Source organism: Cnephaeus nilssonii (assembly GCF_951640355.1).
Source record: "Cnephaeus nilssonii genome assembly, chromosome: 14".
Lineage (NCBI taxonomy): Eukaryota > Metazoa > Chordata > Mammalia > Chiroptera > Vespertilionidae > Cnephaeus > Cnephaeus nilssonii.
Window position 1 is genome coordinate 47,953,673 of NC_137085.1, and position 27,425 is coordinate 47,981,097.

Below are 27,425 nucleotides of genomic sequence, written 5' to 3' on the forward strand. Positions count from 1 at the left end.
ATTTTAAAAATATATTTTCATTGATCTCAGAGAGGAAGGGAGAGGGAGAGATAGAAACATCAATGATGAGAGAGAATCACTGATTGGCTGCCTCCTGCATGCCCCCTACTGGGGATCAAGCCCACAATCCAGGTATGTGCCTTGATCAGGAATTGAACTATGACCTCCTGGTCGACACTCAACCACTGATCCACATGGGCTGGGCAGTACCAGGTTCTTTTAAAAGAAGCTCAAACAGTAAGGTATAGTATTTTGACTTAAGTAGTGCTTTTAAAAATTTTGCAACTAGTACATTTTTCTCATTTCTAAAGTGGTCATTTCAATGAGTTCCTGACCATCTCACCTCAGTAAGTCCCCCTCTGTAATCTCCATTTCAATTCCCTCATGTTGCCTTGCTTGCACTTATGTTACTATTTTCTGTTTACCTTTCTATTGTTGTTGGACTTCGCCAAGGCAAAGTGGCTTTATGAGGACAGAGAATGTATGTGTCTGTCTTATATACACTTGCATTTATGGGTCTAATGCAGTGCCTGACACACAGTGCCTACTTAACATATATTTGTTGAATGGAATAAATAAAAGTACTTGAGACTGTATTTCTCAAGTAATTTACTAGAAGAGCAACTTGATGAGAAGCTCGAGAGGAAAAGGAAGATTGTTTGTTGGCCAAGTAATTTTGAGCAATGCTTAATGTTATCTTCCCTCTGGAATATTGATATATCCAAGGGTCTGAGAACTCTTGCAAGAAGGAAACCATTAAATATTATTTAACTCAGCATTTCTCAGATTAATAGGACAGCAAACACTTTTTAAAGGTAAATATTGAATAACATCCTGTGGAATGTGTTCCAAAGAACACACTTTGGGAAACATTGATTTAAGAGCTAAAAAATACGCTGGGCCGCTAGGCCCAGGGATAATGGCGTTTATTTTTCTGTATTTATAAGGCCAGCTCCTCCGATCTCTCCAGAAAAGAACATGAGCCTTTTCTCACTACGTACTCAGGGACAATTGTTCCTGCACCCACTTTCCCACCCCCAATGTGAGTTCTCAATTCCTTTTAAACAACTCCAATCACCATGTACCACCAAAATGCTCTCGAAAGCAGAGCTGGTTATACATTGGATCTGCTTAAAACAGAAGCCTCCAGACAACTGGTTTAAAATCCAAATCAGTACTATAGGCCTAGAATTAACTTGACTTTTTTTTTTTCTCATTTAAATTTAATTATTAGTTAGCATCTCTATTTTGAACCAAAAATATTTGTTTTACAAAAGCATACCCACAGCCTTTCTTGAAATCGGTTACCCTTCACTGAGGCACCAAGACATTCAGGCAGGCAGTATCTCTTACCATTGTTTTGAGGTGTGATACCAATAATTTGTTACCAGCACTTGTTAACAAGTACAGAAGTTAGTAAGTGACTTGCTTAATAAAAAACAAACATATTAGTGCTGTTTTAACATCCGTCCTGTAATATCTCTCTCACTCCAATTCCAATATGATTTCTTAAATGTGAGAGGAAAGGAAGGGAGCTAGCTCATCTTGAAATTGTATGTCCATGATATGTGCCCATTTTTGACATTCCATTGGAAGTTGGAGTGATTGTTTATTCCTGAGCAGAGAAGGAAGGAAAGGAGGGAGGGAGGGGACTGTCACAATGTGTGAAGGCCTCTGATTATGGGTCACTGTGCATGCCATCCCCCATGTAGACGGTAACAGTAAACAACTGACAGAAAAGTGAGCCGTGTGGCTCTTCTAACCCAAGCTTCCATTTAGGGAAAACTATATTTTTTCACATTAGTTTTTAAGATTCCAACAACTGCACAGAGCAAAGCTAACCTACATGGTGCTTAATGAAATTGTTTACAGTTCTGAATGTATACGGCTCTGAACAGATTCCAAAGAATTGTCAGTTCCATATGAACAGAGTGGCATTAAATAAGCTGCTCTATTCTAGCCAGAAAGCTATATAGAGCTGTTCTCTAAGTAGGAAATATAATACATGCTGCGTTCACACACGTTTCAAAAGCTGTGCTTGGTTTAGAACAGCTTGCACTGAGGTCCCCAAAGTGAAAGTCGTCAACCACGGTGGGCCAAAGGTGAACGTGTAACAAACATTTAACAGATCACACCAAAAGTTTGGAATGGAGGAAGTGTGAAATGGACGGAAGAGTCATGTCATCTCTAACTGTTGGCCCAGCATTCTTTTTAAAAATTTCACTTTAAAGAAAGTGCATTTTGATAATGGGCCAGAGTTGAAGGAAACTCGCCTGCTTATGGCACTTCCAAGGTGAAAATGAAAAAATTCTGATAAAGCTCACAGCCTTGAGGAAAATTCCAAGTGGCTCATTGCCTTAATTTTCTCTCATTTCACCACCCATTGTCAGCCAGGGCTGGAGGATAGACTCTACCTTCAGCTCAGCAGGCTAGATTCTACTCTCACTAGAGTCCTTCACTGGTGACTTGAGTATTTCGCTACTTATTTATCTGTGTAGCTCTCTATTTAATAAACTCGAGATCTGCAAAGCACATTCCACGGAAGAAGTCTGCACATAGCTGATGGGATGTGTGGGTGTGCACACATTAGACAAAGAGAAAAGTTACTCTCTGCATGCAATGAGCCAAATTATCCCAATTCCTTTGTAGAGAAGTGTTTTTCCCCCTTCTGCTTCTTTCTTTTTTCTGTATAAATAATATTTAGCTGAGATTTCAGGTTCTTGGTTTTTTTAGTAGGACCCAACAGGTGTGGGAAAGGGCCACATGCCAATGGCCAGGGCATAGCTTAAAAGATCTCTGCTCCTCCTTATAAACATTGGTTTTAAAGCTCAAGGTGCCTTGTCATGGCCCTGATTTCAGAGTCGGGCCTCATAAAGCCAGCAACGTTAAGACCAAAATAATGTCATTTAGTGTCTGGGGGGGAGAGGGGTTAAAAAAAGGATTAGAGGCAGGCAGGCCAGGGATATTAAATGAGTCCATGACTAACAGGGTGTGACAGAAAGGGTTTTATTCTTTTCAACAAAACAATTCCCTAGGGCTGGGACCATTACTCCACTGTGCCTTTATCACCTTGGAATTTTTATGGTTATTTTTGATGAATTCACATTTTTGTAAAGGCTTTTTTGAAATAATGCCAGTTTTCAATTTTAATTAAAGTCGTAAATAATCTTAATTCTGCCTTAAAAGGTTTATTGTTTCTTACTTTTTTTTTTATTATTACTGCCAGGAAATATTTCAAATACCAAGCCCTGATGTGAGTTAGCAATTAGACTCTCTCCAAGGTCTAGTAACAACATTGTACCATGTAAATATTATACACCAGTATACCAGCACAAGGTTTGAACATGCGGATTGACTGATTTCAGGTTTATTAGCACTGTTTCTCCTGGGAGGGACATTTCCTCTTTTTATTGGGTGGAACAACTTTTTTCATTTTAATTTCCATAAATTAATCCATCAAAGATCTATAAAGGATTTTTAAATCTTTATATTAAAAAGACAGGTTAGAATTCAGGAAGTAAACACAGTAAATTTGTCACTAAAGACCAGGCAATGAAAGTCAGCCAAATCCTACTCAACCATCTGCACAAAACTGAGCGAGCATCAAAAGCTAAATCATCAGAGACAAAAAGTTATTTTACTTAAGAAAAAAATTATGACAATACTGAAATACTTGACATTAGATTATAGTACTGTTCCTTGTTAGCTAGATTGCCTGTTGAAGGTTTGTCTGCAAATTGTCTATAAATTTATAATTTGTAATCTTAAAGTCTGACTTTCTTTTTTAAAATAGTGCTTTGAGCATCTTTCACATAAACTACTCTTCCTTTATAGAGGCTGAAATGTACCCTGTTTGAACAATAGAAACCATTAACAATTCCTGAAAATGTACATTATGTTTCCATACTCACTGTCACTACATATTGTAGCTTATTTGTCTCAATATGGGAATTTTATTCTGTCATGTCCATGACAATTGTTACTATCTATGAAGGTGTTCTCCAATCTCAGGTCAGATTTGCCATTACAGTAAAACCTAATTATGATCTGGAGAATGGTCATATTTAGGGGGAAAAACTCTAATCAAGAGGTTTTTGTTTGTTTTTAACAAACACAACTTATCACTTCAAGTTTATAAGATATACACAGACAAAGAAAAAACCAGTAGGCAGTAGTCCTGCTGAACGTTAACGGTATGTAACAATGATGTATTATTTTAACAATATTGCCCTGGCTAGTTTTGCTCAGTAGTTAGAGCATCCACCTGTAGACCCAAGGGTCAAGGATTTGATTCCTGAACAAGGGCATCATACCTCAGTTGCAGGTTCCACAGCCCCGGTAGGGGCATGTATGGGAGGCAACCAGTAGATGTTTCTCTCTAACTCTCCTCTCCTTCTCCCTCCCTTCCATTCTCTCCAGAAATCAGTGGAAAAAATATATCCTTGGTGAGGATTTAAAAAAAAAGAATATTAAACATCTCCTTACAACTTTATTTATATTATAATATTACTTATTTAGCTCCTTTGCTCTTTTAAAATAAAAGAACATATCTAATCCACACAAATGATCATCTATTATTGTTGATACTATTATATGTTGATAATAATCATCTATTATCAACTTACTGGGATTCTAATTAAAGAGACCTAACTATATTTATAGAGAAAAAAAATGATTTCAACAATTGGCTTACTAGAGTGGGTTTGCATACAATTAAGAATATCCTGAAGAGTTTTATGCTAACCAAAATAAGCCAGTCAGAGGAAGATAAGTATACATGATCTCACTCATATGTGGAATCTAATGAATAAAATAAACGGATGAACAAAATAGATTCAGATACACAGAAGCATGGAGCACACTGTTGACCCTCAGAGGGAAGGTTGGGAAGAGTGGGTGGGTGGGAAGAGATCAACCAAAGAACTTCTATGCATATAAACATAACCCATGAACATAGATAATAGGGTGGTGAAGGCCTGGGGTGGGGGGTGGGGACAAGCTAGAAGAGGTTAATGGGAGGGGGGAGGGACATATATAAGACTTTCAACAATAAATATTTTTAAAAAATAATAATATCTATCACATCCTTTTAACAGGCATTTTTCTAACAGGGAAGAGGTCAAATTATTTCCATATATAAGCCCTCAACTAACTGGCTTTGTGCTAATACCTCTCAAGGAAGAGTAACAATAAGACTACAGAGTATTTCCCAACATAAAAAGGTTATATCCCTAAAAACCATGAAAGAATACAAGACTCTAAGTAGCTAGAAGTCATGGTTGCTTTAAAACCATGGCCAAGAGGTTCAATCGCTTAAAATAAGTTGAGTCTTAAACTTCCCTTAAGTTGGTTATGAAGGGCCCTTAAATGAATCAGGTACCCACCTGAACACAAATGAAATATTCAAAAAACCACAGTCAAGTCAACATATTTTCTGCCATAGTCAGAGGATACGTGTTTGTCCAAAAGTTTACAAACTCAATTATTAGGAAATTAGAGGCCTGGTGCACGAATTCGTGCACAGGTGGGGTCCCTCGGGGTGGCCTGTGGGCATCAGGCCGAAACCTTCAGTCCAACGCCGCCTGCAGCTCCTACCAGCCACTCCCGCTCATCCTGGCCCCACTGTGCTTACCAGGGGCTTGTGCCCAATCAGTCCCAATCGGGAGAGGCTCGAGCCACCACAGCTATGCTCGCCAGCCGTGAGCCCTGCAACTGGCGTCCTCCTGAGGGGAGTGGCCTGCAGGATCAGGCTGAAATTGGCTCTCTGACATTGCCCAAGGGATCCCAGATTGCGAGAGGGTGCCGGCCAGGCCAAGGGACCCCACCGATGCATGATCAGGACTGAAGAGGGACTGCAGGAGGGCTCCATGGTGTGCCCGGCCCATCTTGCTCAGTCCCGATCAGCTGGACCCCAGCAGCAAGCTAACCTACCAGTTGGAGCATCTTCCCCCTGGTGGTCAGTGCACATCATAGCAAGTGGTTGTGCAGCCTTAGCATATCATTAGCATATTATGCTTTGATTGGTTGAACAGTCGACCGGTCACTGGACGACCGGACACTTAGCATATTAGGCTTTTATTATATAGGATGCCTTGTGAGGTGGTAAGCTCCTCATCTCTTGAGGCATTTAAGCATAGCACAGCCAACCACTTGCTGGAGGTCTTATGAGGTCAGGAGAGCAAGTCAGGTGGACTGGCTGGTTGATCTTTAGCATTGCTTCTAAACCTAAAATACTATGATTTCTATAAGCTTTGAAAGATATATTGATCCCTCATTGATGTCAAAGTAATTTTAGGCTCAATTCCTTTCCCATATTTTCATTCACTGTACCTATTAAGAAACATTTCTTTTAAATCCTCACCTGAGGATATTTTTTTTCATTGATTTTTAGAAAGAGTGGAAGGGAGTAGGGGGAGAGAGAAACATGGATGCAAGAGAGACACATCAATTGGTTGCCTCCCATATACACCCTGACTGAGGGCGGGAAACCTGCAACCCAGATACATGCCCTTGACCCCAGAATCAAACCCAATGGACCCTTTAGTCCAATGCCTGATGCTCTAACCACAGAGCTAAATTGTCCAGGACAATAAATTTTTTTTTCTAAGCTTAAAGGGAGGAATGCTTCTATTCTTAATCATCCTAGAGACTAACCTATCTTCTTCATTGGAGTTAAAATTATTTTAGCCTATCTATATTTTGTGAAAAAGCACTTATCTCCAGACAGGATTTCTGTTGTGCTGTTTTTTCCAATTCAATATTCTTGTTATTTGGACTTAATTTCCATAAAAGCCTTTTATTACTTTCCAACTTAGGAGACTTACACTTAATTTTCTCTGATTCCTATTCATATCTGGCTATATCAGCGATACATATCACAACCTTGCTATTACAGGCATCCTTAAGAGACATTTCAGGTTTGGTTCCAGAACCCTGCAATAAAGCAAGCCACAGGTATTTTTGGTTTCCCAATACATATAATAAGTATAGTCTTATAAGTGTGCAGTAGCATTATGTCTAAAAAAACAATGTACATACTTTAATTTAAAAATACTTTATTGCTAACAAATGCTAACCATCATTTGAGCCTTCAGGGAGTCAATCTTTTGGCTGGTAGATGGTCTTATGAAAAACAATACCTGGGAAGAGCAATAAACAGAACCCAATAAAATGAAGGATGCCTGTTATTTCATGGAAGACTTCTCTCTGCAAAGAGTCTAACACATATCAGACCTTGTGAAGTATACGAATTTCCAATGTCCTGCAGAAGCTCCCAGTATTCAAGAATTTAACTGCTTTTTCTGACTGAGTAACTTCTTTTTTAAAGAATTACCTTTTTCCTCGCTTGTTGTTCTTTGGAAGAATGAGCCTTCACATGCTTTCTTAGGGAACTTGGGTCTGTGTAGCGTTTGGTGCATCCTGGAATCTGACAAGCATAAGGTTTCTAAATAAGAAAGACAGAAAGAAATGGCTGTGGTTAAATCCTAAAACTAACTGGAGAAGGTCTACTTAAAGACTATTTATTGGCTTCAGAGCACGAGCGATTACCAACTGATATGAAATGTTGGGTAATACTTGGACATTTTAATAAGAAAACCCAGTAAGTTTGCATCAAGGCAGAAAGGAGAGTAAACTTTCAAGAAACAAAGAGATTGCCTATCTTTGATGATTTTTAAGAAATTGCCATAGAGTGTACTTTTACCGGAATCTCTTGTGGCATTTTTTAAACATGGAAATTATTAGTAAACATCTCTGGTCATACTTACAGTTATGTTCCCCTGAAAACAGTCATTGGGACTGTCAGAAACTAGGAAACACACATTCTTTAAGAGTTCAGGTATAAAGAAGCTGTAGAAAAGTCCAGAAAAGACTGGGAATGTTTCAGAAGAAACCTGATTCAGAAAAAGACAGGGAGAGAATTAAAAGGGAAAATTAGTAGAAAATGAGTAGGAAACAGGTTTCAAACAACAGACACATGAAAAAATCAGCCAGAGGGACATTAATGGTATTAGTTGTAGAGAAGTCATGATATTAAGCCTGGGGTATGTGAATAAGCCCTTGGCTGAGTGTGATGAGAACAGAAGTTTTGCTACTCCAATTCCTTGCTGCTCCTGAGCAATGTGAAGTGTGGAGCTTAAGGCTGAGTCTGGAATCCTTTTTATTTTTGTACTGTAAAATTATTTCCGTTTGGGTATTAATATGCTAACAGAAAACTGAATTAAAACTATTCAGGATTAGAATTATGAACTCAGTCATCTTTATGGAAAAACCATTTTCCTGTAAGTAAAGAATCCACTTAGTGAAGAAAGATATTTTATCCAAAATTCTGACAGCATTTAGCATAAGGAGTACTTACTGAAAGAGAATGATCACCTAAATTAAAATAACAAATTCTTTCAGCAACTATAGTTTGCTCTTTAAAACAAATGTTTCATTTCTATATGATTTTAAGAAAGCACATCAATTTGTTAAACACAATAAAAATTTAAACCATAGGTAGTTTGGATCTTCAAAGTAAAAATGATGACTTCAACCAAATAAGACCCAAAGCATGGAGGTATGGAACAGACTGACATACCTCGATGTGGGGTTAGGGGGATGAGAAGAGATAAACCAAAGAACTTATATACTTAAATGCATAGCCTATGGACAAGGGCAATAGAGTAGTGAAGACCTAGGGGAGTGGGTAAGGGCTAGGAGGAGGGAGGGAAAAAGGGAGATATCTGTAATACTATCAACAATAAAAATATATTTAAAAACATTTAATAAAGAAGTGATTTCTAAAAAATAAAAATAGATGAGTTTTAAAAGCTACTGCATTGATGCCGAAACCGGTTTGGCTCAGTTGATAGAGCGTCGGCCTGCGGACTCAAGGGTCCCAGGTTCGATTCCGGTCAAGGGCATGTAGTACCTTGGTTGCAGGCACATCCCCAGTAGGGGATGTGCAAGAGGCAGCTGATCGATGTTTCTCTCTCACCGATGTTTCTAACTCTCTATCCCTCTCTCTTCCTCTCTGTAAAAAAATCAATAAAATATATTTTTTTAAAAAAAGCTACTGCATTGAACTGAATCATAAAATCATTATCTTAGGTAGTTTTCCTCAAAAGTTTTAAAAAGGGATATTTTTTAAAATTCCAAAATGATTTTAGAAAATGCTCTTAAGTTTGATTAGCTAAAATTAGCTCCAAGCAAAGAAGGGTATAGCAGAACCCTAACACTTAGCTTCACAATAGTTCTTTCAAACTACAGATAACTAGCTAGAGTAGAAGCAATTTCTCAAGACAATCTTGTCTCATGAATGTTCATTCTTCCATGATAATGTTTAATGATAAATTGAAAAGTTTATTGGATTCTACCCAGACCATTTTAGACATATAAAATAGGGCATTTTTTAACATAATATATCTTTTTTCCTATTTCTACCTTTAAAAAATACTGCTATTCACCAAATTTATTCATTTAATATTCTATTCTGTTGGTCCTAAAATCACTTAATTCAATTCAGCTGGAGCAGGAAGGGTCAATCTTATATCCATATTACTCTAATTATATTTCAGATATTTACTAGGCAAACCATCACATTTATGTATAGCAGGAGATAATTCTGTTTAGAAAGGTTACGTGACATAGTTAAAATGACTTTTATCAATATGACTAATAGAGGCTAATATAAAATTTAATAAATATGTCAACTATAACATCAGAAGAATATTAAATATGTATGAGAAGGTATGTAGAAATCACAGTATCTTTTCAAAATTCAAATTCTGGTGTAGTTTAATAATAGACATCAGAATGTTAACACTGAAAAAGTACTGTCATGAATACATTATTTGCAAGAATGTGGGATAAGAGATCTGTGATGTGTATAATGCACTTATCCTGATGGTTTTAAGTGAAGTGAAATTACATACAGTCTACCTGGCCTCATATAAGGAAAATGGCATCAAAACCTGAGAAATGCAAAGAAGGACATTCAACATAATTGAGAATATAAAAGCGAGTGTGGAGTCTAGAAAAGACATTTGTAAATGAAATAGAAGGTGTGATAATGAAAATCATAAAACTGAGCCCTGGGGAAAGAGTTGCTGATTCTTTTTAGATTACTTAAAGGTGAAAATACCAGGGGGTTTCTAAAGCAAAAGGCCACATTCACTCTTAAAACCCATGCCAGCCTCCACTTGTTTATGTCAAGAAGAAAAGAAACAGAATAATAAGGAAAAAAAGGTACAGTTGTTGGTATAGAAAACAATACAATAATTAGTAAGTAATAATACAAGAATAAATTGTTTTGCGTGCTCACGACTGTAAACCTACTTTTGCCACACCCTGTATATTGTGTGTCTTAGTACATTTTGATATTTGAACACTTAATTTAATGCCCAATCTGTAGTGGTCATTCTCTGTACTAAAATATACTATATGACAGTCCCTAAACAGCCTCTGCTTAGGACACAGAGGTCACCAAAAAACCCCTTAGTCCCAGGCAGCTGAAATATTTAGGATACTCATGACTACAGAAAAATGAGGAAAGAGCCAAACAAGGCCCCTCTGGCTCTTTACCAGGTTCCGTTGCTGCCCTTGGCATTACCCCTATAACCTGCAGGCCATAAAGCAAACACCTTCACCATCCCACTATCAAAAGGGCACTTCCTCACACCGGGCTTCGGGCTGAAAGTTGGAAAGCTCCTGCCATTCTTACAGTGTCCAGATGCGTCCTCTGGTGCTTGGCGCGGTCGCTGGAGTTACTGAAGGCCTTCTGACAGCCCGGATGCTGGCACAAGTAAGGCTTCTCGCCCGTGTGACTCCGCAAGTGAATCTTGAGATTTTCGAGCCTTGAAAAGGCCTTCTTGCAACCTTCAAACTGTAGAGAGAACACAATTTGGGGTTGTTGAAAAGGACCTTGAGAGCTTGAGTTTGAGGGACAGAAAATAGTGTTCTTAGTTTGTACTTAGCATAAAACAAAAAATAAAAATGAAATCCCAATAGTAACAAATATTACTTCTAAATATATCTATAAGTTTATGCGAACTGCACTTTTCCACTAAATATATATGCCACTTTCTGTATCAGACTTGGGTCCCAAACTGAATCCTGTGATGACTTATGTCAGAGAGAATTCACTGTGAGCCATCTGGCTCAGTTAATAAAAATACAGTAATGCGTGTCTTAAAGATTTATTAAAAAATTAACATACTTTTCCATTTCCAAATTGGTCTAAATTGAAGGAACCAGGAAGGAAGAAACTTTTTACAAAATAAACTAACAAGAAAAATTAGAGTGATGTATGAGAAAAAAAGTGAATTGAAGATCCAAGAGTTCAAGATGAAAAAGGTATGTGTCATTGAATTATTATTATCATAAACTTGCTTAACTCTATTTTAAGGGGTTTTCCAAATCCCAAAAGGTTGAACTTGTTAAGGGTAATGCCAAGCCTAATGAGACACAGTTTTTAAACATGCTTTCAAAAGGGTACTAAAAGACAATTCATTTAATGCTAAATAATTTTCCTAATAAAGTAATGGTTTTATTTATTTTCTTTCTTGTTTTTAAAAAGAAATTTGGTTACCTAGTTCCAGAAGAAAAGAATTGAAAATGAAAGACTGGCAAGTTCAAGAAATGCTTCATTGATTTATCAATAATATTTACTGATGGTAATTTTTATATAATGCCTTCTGTGGGCAAAATATCAGCCACCATTAGCTGGTCAAAGAAATTCCAATCCTTGAAATGACAATCTAATAAAGAAAATGTGTTAGAGCAAGCCTATAAAGGAAGCATAAAGGTGAGATGGGCATTTTTATCCTTTAACTCTCTTATTGGTGCTAAGCCCCAAAATATTTGTCACTTTGACAGTTTTAATAGCATTGGAATTTCCATGAAAGAGAAACTTATGAATATGGGGAAAATTAATAAGAACAAAGCATAATATATTTACAGCAATTAAGAAACCACACTTCTTACAGAGGAATGCATGTGTGAGGAGGGGTGTAGGGAACACAGAATCTAATCAAAGGTAAATACTAGATGGTTTCCATTCAAAATTAGCAGGTATTATCTAACCTTATTTCAAGATCTTTCATGAAACTATTTGGTTCTCTTGCTTATTATATTAGATGATGGAGTACACTGTTCATGAAGGGATGATCCAGAGCTGGCCAGGTTTTAGTTATTTGAATTTTCATTTTTAAGTAAAGGACGAACTAATGAGGAAGGATATTCAAACATGTCATAACCCCATCTTTTTAAGTTGTCCAGATTTTGTATGCTGAAGTATTTTAAGAAATATATGAAAGTTGCACTAATTTTTTGATTGAGAGTTATACATGTTTCATAGACATATGTTGGTTTATTTCAATTTTTATATTTTGCTTAAAATAATTTTGGTGTTTTCCTGATTTTTATAACTTTAGCCTGAACAGAAAATGATTGCTGAAAAAGCCAACTACTTTTGCAACTGAGTGAAAGATAGAATGCTATGTCGCTAGGGGAAAGGAGGAGTTAAATGGTTTATTTCCACAGATTTTCAACTGGGTCACAAGTTTGAGAATAAAGGTGCTCAAAGTTAACCCCCAATTCATGGCTAAGAGGCCTCTGTTGACCAAACCTCTGTTTTTAAGGTTCTCTCTGAATGACAACTTACAGCAACCTCTTGGAGCTCAGATTATTTTACTTGGAATCACTTGGTGGACCACACTTAGGTCTAAAATGAGCCTGTGGTTTTGAACACATCAAGCCTGTAGCCTATTTCATACCAAGGCTCTTTTGTAAGTGGACACCATTCTGAGGCCAGTTCCGGGGTGCATACCCAGACGTGGGTAGGCCCCAGCATCCACTCCCTTCTGCAGTCCCCAGATCTTGGTAAAAGAACAGGCTGTATTGTTTCAGCACCAACATGGGAGTAGAGAACCACTTGAGAATAGATTAATGAGGTTTTTGTGAGTATTGGACAAACAAGACCCCTGGATCTACCATGAAGTGATTAGAGGGATCTCAGACATGTCCTAGAACTAATTCAATCTGTCCCCTAGATCAGACACAAACTGGATATAGACTAGCATTTCCAAGGTCTCTCTAGTTAAATGTCCAAGTAAATGTCCAATTGAATGTCCAATTAAAAGTCAACTAATTGCTACTATTGCTGTTCACAGAAGCAATGATCAAAGATCAAGGGGCTTGCTACATTCCAAGCAAGTCAGTGAAAAGTGAACTACATATCAGAATATCCTGACCATTTTTAAATAGCAAAGATGGAGGAAAATATGAACACCTAAAAAATGACAACAAAAAATTATCTATAAAGTCATGAAAATCCAGCTGATTTCAGATGTTTCCTCTATAACAAAAGTCAGGAGACAAAAGTATTTGTATTATTTGTACTAGCATCATAGTATTTTCAGGGGAAATGATTAAGAGTGAAGGGCTTGTATAAAGAAAGGCAAAAGAAAGATAATTTCATGTACTCGGGCTCAATATACACCACATGCTCACTCTTATTGAAGAAATTCACTAAACAAAACAAAACAAAAAAACCAACCATGAACCCAAGACCAGTAAAAGCAGGCATTGAAGAACTGACAAATGTCGCAGGGGGGAGGCCTAACACCCAGCCTATCAGGTGTATGCAGGGCAGCACACCTGAATGAACTTGCCACACTAACAATTCTGCAAGAGGAAGAAGGTGCTATTCATCTCTCTAATGGTGTCTGGATAAAACTGGAAAGCAAACAATTCTGTAATGAATCATTATCATTCATTATGGGAATAACCCTGTAATTCAACACAAGATTTTCGTTTCCTTCAGGCAATTTTACCCCTAGAGCTATAAGTTTAATTAAGTGCAAATGCATTAAAAATAAACTAACATTTAGGTAGAACTACAAAAGATTGTTACAAAATAACAAAACTGAATGCTTTGGATGTTTGGGGAAATGGACACCTTTTTTCCTTATTTTTTCCAAATCTTTAGTGAATATCTAAACCTAGGAAAGAAAGCAAGGACCACAGGAGGAGTGTTTCCTTGGTTCAGCCAAAGGTTTTCTTATCAAGGTTCCTAAAGTGCAAAGTCCCTCCTGAGATTTAAGGTTAAAATCATCACCTGACTGCTCACGTTACTGTCACCAACCAACACTGACACAAAAATCGACCAATATCCTGGTATTAGGTCCTCTCCTACTGGACTGGCTATGGAACCCAGAACCGAGGGCCCAGTGACTCACAACTAGATGAACAGGCCTGAGGTTGCCTGTAGTTCAAACACAGACCCAATATGAGAAGACAGCAGAAAAACAACAAACAGACTCTCAGCATCCAGCAAGATAGCAGAAGGAGGTAACATGGGAGGGGAGTGATGGGAAAGTATCTGGTATACATTAGTAATTTCATCTAAATAGCATTACTCGCCCCCCCCCCGCCCCCAACAAATACTGAGTAAGCCCTATGAGTATGGCACTATGTGTTAGGTATTGGGGGGATCAAGATGAATACAATGCAAACGTCGCTCATAGGAAGAAGGAAGCAAAGCCTGGGCAGGACACATACTGGTGAACCTTGAGCAGCAATTCTCCAAGCTGGTGTACCTTGGTCTGCCTCATCAGCATTGGTCTGAAATACAAATTCTCTTGCCCTGCCCCAGATTTATAGAACAAAACCCCGGTTCTGGGGCCCAATATCTGAGTGTTAACAAGCCCTCCAAAAGATTCTGATGTGACAGTGTGCCAATGAGTTCAGGAATGCCATTTATTGTAATCACTGTCGGTTTTCTTATGAAAACCTCCTGACAGCCGTGAGTATCTCTCGGGATTTACGCATTTCTAATTGGGACAAGAGTCCATGGACTAGCAGCAGCGCTAGACTGGAAAGGAACCTCTCCAGTCCAGGGCTGGGCAAGGTTATCTCCTCCTGCACAGCCAATGGGACAAAATCTCAGAATGCCAGTCTCATACTAGGAATTCTTTGAACTCTCCACACTCTTTAATCTGCTGCCAGGCAGATGTCGGGTTCTGAAATAGGTAGGGCTATAAGTTCCCTCTGTGGCATCCTTACCACAGAACATCCCACATTTCCAGCGCCCATTGCAGTCCCTTATTGAGAAAAAGCACTGAGGGAGTCATCATTTTCCATTTGCACATTTCAGTGGCCCTACAGACACATAAGAGAATCAAACATAAGACTGGAAGTGACAGAACTTTAAATCTCACTGGGTCTGAAAATACTGCGTTGCATGAAGCCTCGCTCTAAGAAATACGGTATCTCTTTAAGTCTGTGGCTGTTTTCAAGTAACCAACTTTAATTAATAAGTATAAGTTGCCTTAAACCCAGAGAACCCTAGCTTGCATCACTTTGCTAATTCAGGAGATTATTTCATATTTAAAGGATCACAACGGAACTGTAATCACCATCTCTATATATTGGCTTGATTACAGATTGTTGACATTAGGTGACATTACTATGACCTTTGAAATATTACTTTCCCTTTCTATTAGATGCTTTTGTGTAAAATTCTGAAAATGAAAGGCTCATTAGACACCATTAAAATAGGATTTAGTCCATATGTGTAACCAATAATCAAGGAGAATATTACTCCCTCCCTTAATCAGCTACTTAGAGTGCTGAGGAGCACAAGTTCATATTCAAAGTAGTAATAACGGCAAACGTTTCCTGATCAGGTTTTTATACCACTAAAGTCAACAAAATCCAAACAGAAAGGAGTCTATGATGCTGGACATGCTTTTAAAAATATACATTTGATTTCAATGAAGGCTCAGTGTTTATGACCCTTGGAAGTATAAGTTTTACAATTTAATCAGTCAAGACCAATTAATCCCATTAGTGATGGTTGATACCATGACATGCTGGGCAGCGCCAGGAAGTGGGTGATGAATTATATGCTAATTTACATCTTCCATTTATAGCCCAAAGACAACAGAGATGACAGGCACTGGTGGAAAGGTCAGCAAATATTTCTAATGCAGTGGATAGAGCCAAGGTGACTTCCACAATAAGCCCAAGAATTCAAGTCCACTTGAATCATGGATGTGCCTGCAAAAGGTGAAAACAAATGATCGCCTCTCCTGTGACTCAGAGAGACCAAAGAAATAGCCGAGGACCAAGGGCCACCTCACACACCTGAAAAGAGGTGAGAAATCTGACTCACGTATTCAGCTGAGATTCAGAAGTGTCCTCCTGGGACAGCGCCTCCCAGCATTATATACTCATGAGTACGCTGGCATCTTGTTATAACGCAGATTCTGATTCATAAGTGTCCCCTAGGGCCTGAAATTCTGCGTTTCTAACAATCTCCTAGGAGGTAATTCTCTAAATGTTGAATGTTTGAAGTTACACTTTGAGAAGTAAGGTTCTAGTGGTCAATAACTCTCCTCAGGCTGAAAATGTACAGTTTAATGAGGTGTTTTAAAAATATGTTTTTATTGATTTCAGAGAGGAAGGGAGAGGGAGAGAGAGATAGAAACATCAATGATGAGATAGATTGGCTGCCTCCTGCACGCCCCCGCTGGGGATCGAGCCCGAAACCTAGGTATATACCCTGATCAGGAATTGAACTGTGATTTCCTGGTTCATAGGTTGATGCTCAACCACTAAGCCAAGCCAGCTGGGCAGTTTAATTAGTTGTGTGGTTCTTTTTTGTTAAGAAAGCGATAAAAAAAGAAGAAGAAGAAGAAGAAGAAGAAGAAGAAGAACTAGAGCAAGAATAAAAGAATAGAGAAAGGGCTTGCTTTTGATGAGCCAAACTATGGCAGCTTTGTTCTTAAAAATGTGGAAGAGTAAAATCTAATTTTAAAATTTAAGTTGGGAAGATAACAGAAAGTGTTGTCTGGGAGGCGGGGGGGAGGAAGCAGAAAAAAATCAGGGGGAAAAAAGAGACAAAGCATCAAAACAGAAAGACTGCAGAAGCACATGGGGCCATCTGATTTTGTTTCTTCTTCAGTCTCATTCGCATTTGGACATATGGTTCGCCTTGTGCCACCCTGTGGTTTCTGTTCCCAGTGCATCCTTATTAGATGCTCCAGCAAATCTTAATATTTACCACATCAGTCTGTAGAAAGTGTTACACATAAAAGGAGAGAAAGAAAATAATTCAAATGTTTTGAAGCTTTCAAAAAGTATCTGGTTCATGGATTGATTACACTGAGGAATGCGGAATTCCTTCCTCACCCTGTCTCATTCACAATACCAGCTCTGCAACAGGATGGAGATGCCACAGTCTTCTCGCTTTTTGACCTTACTCATGTTTTCAATCTGCGCCCCGCCCCCACCCCCAATGCCAGGTCCATAACCGAACAACATACCCACAGAAAAGGAGTTTTTATGTTTCTTTTTGCTTGCTAAAAGGTAATATCTGATTTTTTAATATTTCAAAGTTTCTACCCAGAAGAATAGTGGCCTTGTTGGAAAATTATTTAACATCAAGGCAGGGTTAACCCCGGTTAATTTGAGAGTTCTCTTAACATCAAGGAAATCGGTGCACCCCAAACTGATTTTCCAAAGGTTCCAAGTATCTAAATAGACTTGCAGTTGCATTTCTGATGACAGCCTTCAAAGTTGTCCAGCCCTTCAGTTTGGCTGGGGTCGCTGTAGGGGGAAGAGAGACTCTGACACTTTGGCCTCAATGAGTCAGTCAACCACTTCAGGGCCTGCCACTCATCTGGTATTCTGAAGTGACCTACAGGACTCATTTATCCAGATTTTCTGGAACTATTAAAAATTTTGTAAAATTAATATAAAACCCTTTCTGTGATGTTTTCCTAAGCCATAATAAGGAGATCCCAGTTACTATGTTTTTCCTTATTTTGGTATACAAAATGAATCTATTAACTAGCTCATAAATACAACTCCTTGGCCTACTGTGCTTCTTGTTTTTTATTAAGAAATCTGTAAAAACAGCCGAAACCGGTTTGGCTCAGTGGATAGAGCGTCGGCCTGCGGACTGAAGGGTCCCAGGTTTGATTCCGGTCAAGGGCATGTACCTTGGTTGCGGGCACATCCCCAGTGGGGGGTGTGCAGGAGGCAGCTGATCGATGTTTCTCTATCATCGATGTTTCTAACTCTCTGTCCCTCTCTCTTCCTCTCTGTAATAAAATCAATAAAATATATTTTTTTTTAAAAAAAGAAATCTGTAAAAACAAAGGTTACCTGAATGGGTATTATGCTTGTGTTCTTACTCATTTATGGCAATTTGTTGCTTTTTAGCATTTTGGGTCATGAGTAGCAATTGTTCCTTAAAAGGGTGCGCTAAATGAGGTGACAAAATAAGTGAGGGTGAACTTAAAAAATGAAAATGGGAAAATTGTTTTCGAGAAGCCACAATGTAGAGCAAAATAGATTATTTCTGTGCCAACATTTGAACCATATTAAATGTTCATGGAAATTATGAAGTGTCTGGTTTATAACAATTGCAAAGGGCTGGGGACAAATGGAACCTCATCATGGGCATTCTATTCACAGCTGGAAAAAGAATACTCCACAGAGCAACAATGGTATTTAAGACAGACTGTACGGCCTTCTCCAGTTACTCAACAAATATAAAGTGCCATATACTATTCATGTTGTGTCAATACAACGCCAGATAGCTACAATTTCGAGCAAATAATTATTTCTGTGATAAATAAGAAAACTGGTTGTCTGGGATTGTTTAAACATAACAATAAGTTAGTTGCCTGATATTTTGCTGTTGCTGTTTATTAACATTGATTTCCTGCAACTCCAAATACTAGTATATATCCACCAAAGGGTGTACATTTCAGAGGTTCACAGTCACACCTCTATAAATGCACTTGGATTGTTTGTCAGTAGAACAAATATATTTAAGGCTATGTGACTGGCCCTGCATAAATGTATAAAAGCAACCAAATCATTTCATCCCTACACCTGTGTTTCTGACCACCACATATATTTCCACATGCATATATCCACACAAGCACAATATGTCTAGGAAGTATCTATACACATACATATAGACGCTCATTAATACTCTGTATTAATGAGAACACTTCTTCAAACTCTTTAAGTCAAGTCTATATACCAGGTATTGAGTTTCTTACACATTCAGCACTTTATTGGGCTCTGTGGATGTACAAAGGAAACATCACACTCAAACTTACATTTTCTGCATTCCTAGAACATTCCAGGAGATAGATATATACCCAGAATAAGTTTGGAATCTGACCCAGCCTGTTCCAACACCCCCAAATTATTTGCTATCTACTAAAGGTGAAGAAACAGAAAATGGAGGGAATGTCCTTTGGATTTGGGGCATTATTTGGGGCATTAAAAAATGTCAGAAACATTCTCTAAAACTTGGTTTTTCTAAAAGATCTCTCAAATTTCAGAAGACAAGTAGAGATAGATGACGTAAGAGAACTAAGTAAGCAAAATGAAAGGAGAAGTGGGGAAACAGAGACGGTGTGCCATGTATGTGGTCAGGCCTGTCCTCCCCCTGCCCTCCCACCTCTCCCACGCTGGCTCAGGGCCAGTCCAGCTGCGGCTCCTTAATTAAGTAGTGTGCTCCCTTCAGCCCTTGTGCCACTGCACGTGCCACTCCCTGTGCCTGGTGACATCCTACCGGCCCCTTCTTTAGCTGGGTGTCATCGCCTCTGTGATGCCTTCCTTTGTGCTTTCACCAGGGCACAAGGGATCACTCCTCACTTACCCGCTACACCTTGCCCACTGACTTGCTAAAACATGGAGCTACACTAATTGGATTGTTTGTCTCCACCACTAGGCTTTGAGATTTATGAGGACAAGGGACTGAGTCTTATTAATCTTTTTATTGCCGGCACTGGGTACAGTGCTTGGCATATATTCAAGTGACCACAGAGCATTTGCTAAATAAATGCTAAACAGAATAGCCAGAATGAACTCTTTGTAAAATAGCATATTGATTTCCCAGACTTCCTTGTGTAGTAAGCTCATTAAGGCCTTTTAATTAGGTAGGGCCAGTTGCCGCTCATGATGACATCAAATGGTCAACATCGCAAAAGCTATAAAACGCATTTATGGGTTTTGCTGGAGTTTAATGTTCTATGGAACTACTGTAAAACATGATTTAATTACCTTAAATCTAATTATGTGAGGAAACAATACTAATAATAACATATGGTTGTATATTTTGCGTGTGGATGAGATGCATGAAATTCTTCATTGACGTGCTGCGTGCTGAGAAATTTGTAGTGATGCTGCTGAAGTGAGTGAACTGTTTTCATACCACACCCTTTTCCAAACTTGAGCTAAACATACACAGGCCCATTAGGAACATGTTATGTTATTAGCAATAATTCAAAGCACATAAATGTGTGCCTTCTTCATGCATAAAGGAAAAGAAACTTTTAAATTGCCCTGTAAAAGCTGAGTTAATATGCTCTCAAATATGCCAGGAAAGAGCGTCTCATGCAAAGAAAAGAAAAAACAAAACACCTTTGGGATCTTGCCCTTAATTGCCCTGAGTCAACCCCAAAGAGCAGGTCAAGAAATTTCCCATGATGCCATGCCTCTGTTCATCCTATAGCCAAGCTCTCTGAATGGGAGGCAGATACCACAGTTCCATATAATCCCAAGTTATCATTATGCCTAGCTCCAGCGCTTTCTGTGTTGAGAATACAGGGGGTGCAGCAAGACCTGGGCCCCACCTTTCCTGTTGGCAGTGGATTAGCTGCCCTGTAATTGTCTTTGATGGCAAAGATGAGAAATTCCACTGCCTGCCTTCAGTTTTATTAAGGATTGGCATGCTTGGTTTAACAGAAGTAAGCAATATATTTATTTACTGTGGTGTTTCCCAAAATGATTGCTGAATTCTGTCATCTCTTGACTGAAAAACTGTTTGCTGGTTACAACAGAATGTATGCTAACATACGTACAGCAACACAAACCTCTGAGACAAACTGTTTAAGTCAATTTGCTATCATACAGGCACATAGGTGCAAATATGTGCATATGCACTTGTGGGTACAGCCACAGGCACACACTTTAACACTCGCACACATATCCCACACAGATTCTGTAATAAAAGTATGTGTTTGAGATCTGTGTGCAGGGGTGTAGAGGCAAACATGAATTTGCCAAGAGAGAAAAGGAAATTCACACATGAAGAGAATAATTTACCATAAATTGGCCCACACTGAGTTTATTCCAAAAAACAGAGTGCAAGATGCCAAACTTTTAATGGCTCTTACTATTCCAAATTTGGCCCTGACAAGCGTTGGAAGAGATGCAAGTGGGCAGGAAAGATGGGATTAAAAAATTATATCTTAAGCCTTTTCACTTTCAAATGTAAAATTTCCACTACCGTGACAGGAGGAAAGAGGATGGCAGGGATATTTTCCTGACACTGTGCTTTTCTCAACAAAAAGCCATCGATTTTCATTATGCATCGCTTAAATATGAATTCTGTACTTGCTAAAAGTCATCTGCAACTGGCTGCTTAAAAAAAGCAACAGATATGAAAATAATGGAACTCAGACCTTGCATTAGCTCTGGCAGCCATAGCAAAGGTGTGAGCTCAGAGTGATGCCCCCCGGCAGCCCCACAGTCCCAGGATTGACAATCTTTTCTGACAACCCACTCTGGTGCATCAAAACCACTCACTCACTTGCTTCCAGAAGGCATCACTTCCAGTTTCCTTCCTTTCACAGCTGAGCTTTTCCACATGGCTTTCCTGTCACATGCCTGACAGGCACACAGCAGATTCTCAGAAAGCCTTCCATTTCTTCCACTTATTCTTCTTCCCTGTTCTGATTTTAACTCCCTCCCCCCACGCCCTACCCCCTACCCTATCCTATCTCTGAGCCCTTCTCCTTCCTGATTCTTGAGAGAATTGCTCCTACACCTTTGCCTCTCCTTCCTATATGCCCATGGTCCCCCCTCCTGGGCAAGAAACTGTCATTAAATTCATTGACCCTTTCCAGTAGTGGCCTTTTAGGTTTTGAGATCAACAGGATATTCAATCACCGTGTGCATGCATTGAGTTCGACTCCCAAAATTATTAGGAAAAAACCTTGGCTAAGAATTATAATCTCAATCCTCTTGACTGTTCTACTTAACGCTACTCCAACCTCTTTCTCTGCAGCTTAATTCCACTCATCCCAAGAATGATAGGTGCCGAAACCGGTTTGGCTCAGTGGATAGAGCGTCGGCCTGCGGACTGAAAGGTCCCAGGTTCGATTCCGGTCAAGGCATGTACATTGGTTGCGGGCACATCCCTGATAGGAGGTGTGCAGGAGGCAGCTGGTCGATGTTTCTCTCTCATCGATGTTTCTAGCTCTCTATCCCTCTCCCTTCCTCTCTGTAATAAAACAATAAAAATATTTAAAAAAAAAAAAAAAGAATGATAGGTGTACATGAAATTCTACCTACCAATGTCAAGGTCCAACCAGTAGATCACCTCAGATGTTTTAATTTGATAAGAATATTGCTCTATTATTTAGAGTACTTGGCTTTTTCATTGAGTTTAAACTATTGTTTCTTATTCTTCAAAGAAATAAAAAATGAGTAAAATGTGTTTTTTCTAAGCTATGTTATTTTATTTTATCCCCTTGGTCATACTACAGAGCCAATAATCATGAAATGAAAGTACTTTTTTTTTTTAATTTAATAAATCTTTATTGTTCAGATTATTACAGTTGTTCCTCTTTTTTCCCCCATAGCTCCCCTCCACCCAGTTCCCAGCCCACCCTCTGCCCTTACCCCCCACCCCGTCCTCATCCATAGGTGTATGTTTTTTGTCCAGTCTCTTCCCGCATCCCCCACACTCCTTCCCCCCTGAGAATTGTCAGTCCACACCCTTTCTATGCCCCTGATTCTATTATATTCACCAGTTTATTCTGTTCATCAGATTTTTTTATTCACTTGATTTTTAGATTCACTTGTTGATAGATATGTATTTGTTGTTCATAATTTTTATCTTTACCATTTCTTTTTCTTCCTCTTCTTAAAGAATACCTTTCAGCATTTCATATAATACTGGTTTGGTGGTGATGAACTCCTTTAGCTTTTTCTTATCTGTGAAGCTCTTTATCTGCCCTTCAATTCTGAATGATAGCTTTGCTGGGTAGAGTAATCTTGATTGTAGGTTCTTGCTATTCATCACTTTGAATATTTCTTGCCACTCCCTTCTGGCCTGCATAGTTTCTGTTGAGAAATCAGCTGACAGTCGTATGGGTGCTCCCTTGTAGGTAACTTTTTTTCTCTTGCTGCTTTTAATATTCTCTCTTTGTCTTTTGCTCTTGGCATTTTAATTATGATGTGTCTTGGTGTGGTCCTCTTTGGATTCCTTTTGTTTGGGGTTCTCTGCGCTTCCTGGACTTGTAAGTCTATTTCTTTCACCAGGTGGGGGAAGTTTTCTGTCATTATTTCTTCAAATAGGTTTTCAGTATCTTGCTCTCTCTCTTCTTCTGGCACCCCCATAATTCTGATGTTGGTACGCTTGAAGATGTCCCAGGGGCTCCTTACACTATCTTAATATTTTTGGATTCTGTTTTCTTTTTGCTTTTCCGGTTGGGTGTTTTTTGCTTCTTTGTATTTCAAATCTTTGACTTGATTCTTGCAATCCTCTAGTCTGCTGTTAAATCTCTGTATAATATTTTTTATTTCAGTCAGTGTATGCTTAATTTCTAGTTGGCCCTTTTTCATATCCTCGAGGGTCTCGCTAAATTTATCGGCCTTTTCTAGAAAATTCTTGAAAAACCTTATAACCATGGTTTTGAACTCTATATCCAGTCATTTGCTTTTCTCCATTTCTTTCATTTGTGATCTGTTTCTTTGTCTCCGCATTTTGGCTGCTTCCCTGAGTTGATAGAGTAGCTTTGTGTGGTAGGTATCCTATAGGGCCCAGTGGCTCAGCCTCACCAGTTACCTGAGGTGGACACTCTTGGTGCACCCCTTTGTGGGCTGTGTGCACACTCTTGTTGTAGTTAAGCCTTGATTGTTGTTGGTATCACTGGGAGGAATTGACCTCCAGGCCAACTGGCTGTGAGGATCAGCTGTGTCTATGCTGGGAGAACTTCTGTGCTGGAGACACCCTTATGAGATAAGACTTGCAAAAGCTTCTGTGCTCAGCTTGGATGGGGCGGAGTCTCAGGGTGGAGCAGACAGCATTGGTTTCCCATCAGCCCTGCCCTAATAGGCCCCTGTGTCTCAGTGTCCTGTGGTAATCGCTGCAAGCACCTCTGAGAGAAAGCTGCCCTCGAGTTCTGCCTGCTGCCAGACAGTCCAGTTTCTCCCCGAATAAGTCTTACCCAGAACTGGAGTTCAGTGCAATCGGGAGCTTTTGTCTCCCTCCCGCTTGAGAAAGCCAGCCGCGCATTTAGTTGCCAGCCCTCTTTCTGCACGCGCCTCGGTACCTCTGCCTCTTGCAGCTCCTCTGAGTCTCAGTGTGCTTTTCTCTTTCCTTCTAGTTGTACAATTTCCACTCAGCCAGCCTTCCTGTGGTTCTGGATGATGTCGGTTTTGTCTTTTAGTTGTAGTTTTGAAATTGTTGTGCGAGGCAGCAGTTTAGGTGTTTACCTATGCTGCCATCTTGGTTTTTCCAAAGTACTTAGCACACAGTAAATTCTCAATGAAAGTTAGCCATTATTATCATCTTTTATGTATTCAAATTATCTAGTATTATTGTCCCCATTTTTACAGTGAAGGGGATTGAGGCCTAGAGAGGTGAAACAACCTGCCAAAGTCACCCAAGTGGCAGAGCAGTAATGAGAATCATGGCCTTCTGGCTCAATTATTTAACCAAGTATTTCCTCCACACAACTCCAAGGGAATACTATTTCTCAAGCGTTCAAACAGATAAAGAAAGAAACTTGTAATGGAAGGAATCCAAATGTACTTTTTCTTCTGTTCTTTATAAAGTGAAAAATATTAGTAGTTTAAATTCACTGTAGCCAATAGGGTCAATGTTCTAAATTACATAAATCATTCTTACTAAGTCTGAGCTTAGAAAGAAGTCATTAATAATGACTATTGTGAGCCTTATATTCTTGGCACAATCTTCCTAACTGTAATTCTCAAAAATATTTTTAAAAATGTGGTATGCATCTGTAAGACTCTCAAAGGCTTGGGATGCTTAGAATCAAATGAAAAGTGTGACCTGGAATGTAACAGTCAACCTGAGTATTTTAGAAGGACCTCAAGGCTGCATATTCAGCGAACGAAATACCTTACTCATTGCATTAAATAAAGAGGTTCCTGAATTTACTACCAATTTACCAATGGTGACAAAACTTGGTCCTTCTTAGATGTGTACTTGGCTAAGCCTTTCTTATAGAGAAAAGAGATGTCTTAGAAGTTCCCATAATCTAATAAGTTCCTAATATATATTAGGTATTCAATACATGTTTTTAAAAGTGTTTAATTGACTGAATGTTTGCCTAAATATTTGTTGTAGCACTTCTAATTCCATGAGAAGCAAAATTCCCCCAAGAAAGAAAAAAACAGTTCATTTCACTATTTTCCTTTGTTGGATATAAGAATCCAATCTGCATCACATCAAAGGCATGTGATTACAATTTGTTAAACTTGGCCTACACCTCTCCTCTAAGCCCCAGACCCTACTACGTATTTAATATCTCTATACTGATGGTTCACAGGCACCTTCAAGTAAATATTCCAACATGTAACAATGACATTTTCCCCAAAACGGAGTCTTCACTCCCTGCTCTCTATTCACCCACCAGTGGAAACCCAATCTGGAAGTAATCCTTGACATCTCCCTCTCCCATACATCCATTCCTAATTTTCAAGTCCTCAAAAGTACTTCCCAAAATGTTCACTTCTCTCCATCAAATTTAACCTCCCCTACTCTATCTAAGCCACTGTCTTAACTGGTCTATTTCAATAATCGCCTAACAGGTCTCCCCCATCCACACTTGCCTCCACCTACCACCAAGTCTCCACACTGCTGCCAGAGTTCTCTTTTGAAAACTAGAAATCTGACTGTATCACTCTCCTGTGTCAAATTCTTCAAAGGTTTCCCATTTGTTTTGAATGAAGACCAAAGCCTACTCATGGCTTAGAAGCTCTTGTGTGATCTGGTTCCTGCCCACTCTTCAACCTCCTCCTCACCTCACCCCTATTCCCTCTTGCTCCCTTCCCTTATCTTATTAAGCTACACTGGTCTTTTAGTTCCTCAAAGGTGCCATGCCTTTCTCACCTCAGGGCATTTGTACATGCTATTTCCTTTGTCTGGAAAAATGTTTTCCTCCTATTTGCCTGGTTAAATCCTACTCATCATTTAGAGCTTAGCTGAAATATCCCTTTTTCAGGAAACCATTCTCTGTCCCCACGCTTAGGTTTAATCTCTCATGAATGTGCTCTCATAACATCCCCGAGGAATGTGAGCTCCTTTAGGACAAGAACCAGGCTGCTCTTTTTCATGATGCACAGTGTTAGTCCCAATGCAGCTTTGTTAAATAATTGAAAAATGAGGTATTATATATTAAAATGCAAGTTACTTATTTTAAAATGCTTTCTTTTCTCCCTCCCTCTCTTTCTCTTTTTAAAACTTTGTTTCTAGGGCTTAAGATCCACTCAGAACAACTGTATACTCATAGGAACAGTGCTTGTTCTAACAAACAATGGAGAATAATGAAAGATGAGTAGAACTTAAAAAACAGACCCTCAGGTCTGGAGAAAAAAAAAAACACTTGTGAAACTCTCTAAGTGCTATATGAAATGCAAATGTTTTCTAGATTCCAACTGCACACACAGAAATATCTCAACTCATTTTGACAAAGTTATCCACCAGGGAGATGAATAAATAGCTTCACTAAATACATATGGTGCAATTATACCCAGCAGTAAGTGACAATAGGTCTTGCTTTATAGTAATCTAAAAATTCAAAGCTCAATTATTTCAGCAGCTCAGTAAATAATACTGAAAGGATGTGATGGTAAAGCAACTTAAGAACAGACTGTATTAGTAAATGTTAATGATCTCTTTATGATCTACAGAGCCACTTCTTTTTCTTCTGAAAGAAAGCTTTTTGTAAATTAAGAAAAGAAAAAAAAATAGACATCCATGAGCTACAGCCAAGAACAAAATGAAAGCAGGGAGTACTCCTTTTGATCTTTCAAGGGTAGTATTTAGTTAAAGAATGTATGCTGGACTACAGAAAAACATGACCAGAAACATGAGTATTTGGGACCTGGAAAATACAGTTGCTGGCAGCTGGCCTTTAAAAAATATATTTATAAGGAAAATATTTGTAAAAAAGAACCTGTCTCCATAGCTCCAAATTTCAGGGCAAACTGACAGGGACTTTAATGAAAGGGGTCAGTTTCAGACTTCTTTTTAGAACGCAGAAGCACTGCAAGTAATTGGTATAATTACCAGTTCAGATATGCAAATCAAATTCAAACTTAAAATGACTGAGGTGAAGAGGAAAAAGAGAAGGAGAAAGAGAAGCAGGAAAAATCGA

At 38.8% G+C, this 27,425-nt stretch overlaps 1 protein-coding gene across 6 annotated transcripts in view; it reads right to left on the reverse strand.

Annotated features, from left to right (window-relative positions):
- Window positions 1–27,425, reverse strand: part of GLIS3 (GLIS family zinc finger 3) — a 455,765-nt gene that overhangs the window by 96,811 nt on the left and 331,529 nt on the right. For all 6 annotated transcript variants that reach the window (XM_079790192.1, XM_079790188.1, XM_079790190.1 and 3 more), the window contains 2 exons: window positions 10,703–10,864; window positions 7,334–7,444 (listed from right to left, as the gene is read on the reverse strand). In XM_079790192.1, coding sequence (XP_079646318.1) covers window positions 7,334–7,444; window positions 10,703–10,864 — 273 coding nt within the window. The remainder of the gene's footprint in view (window positions 1–7,333; window positions 7,445–10,702; window positions 10,865–27,425) is intronic.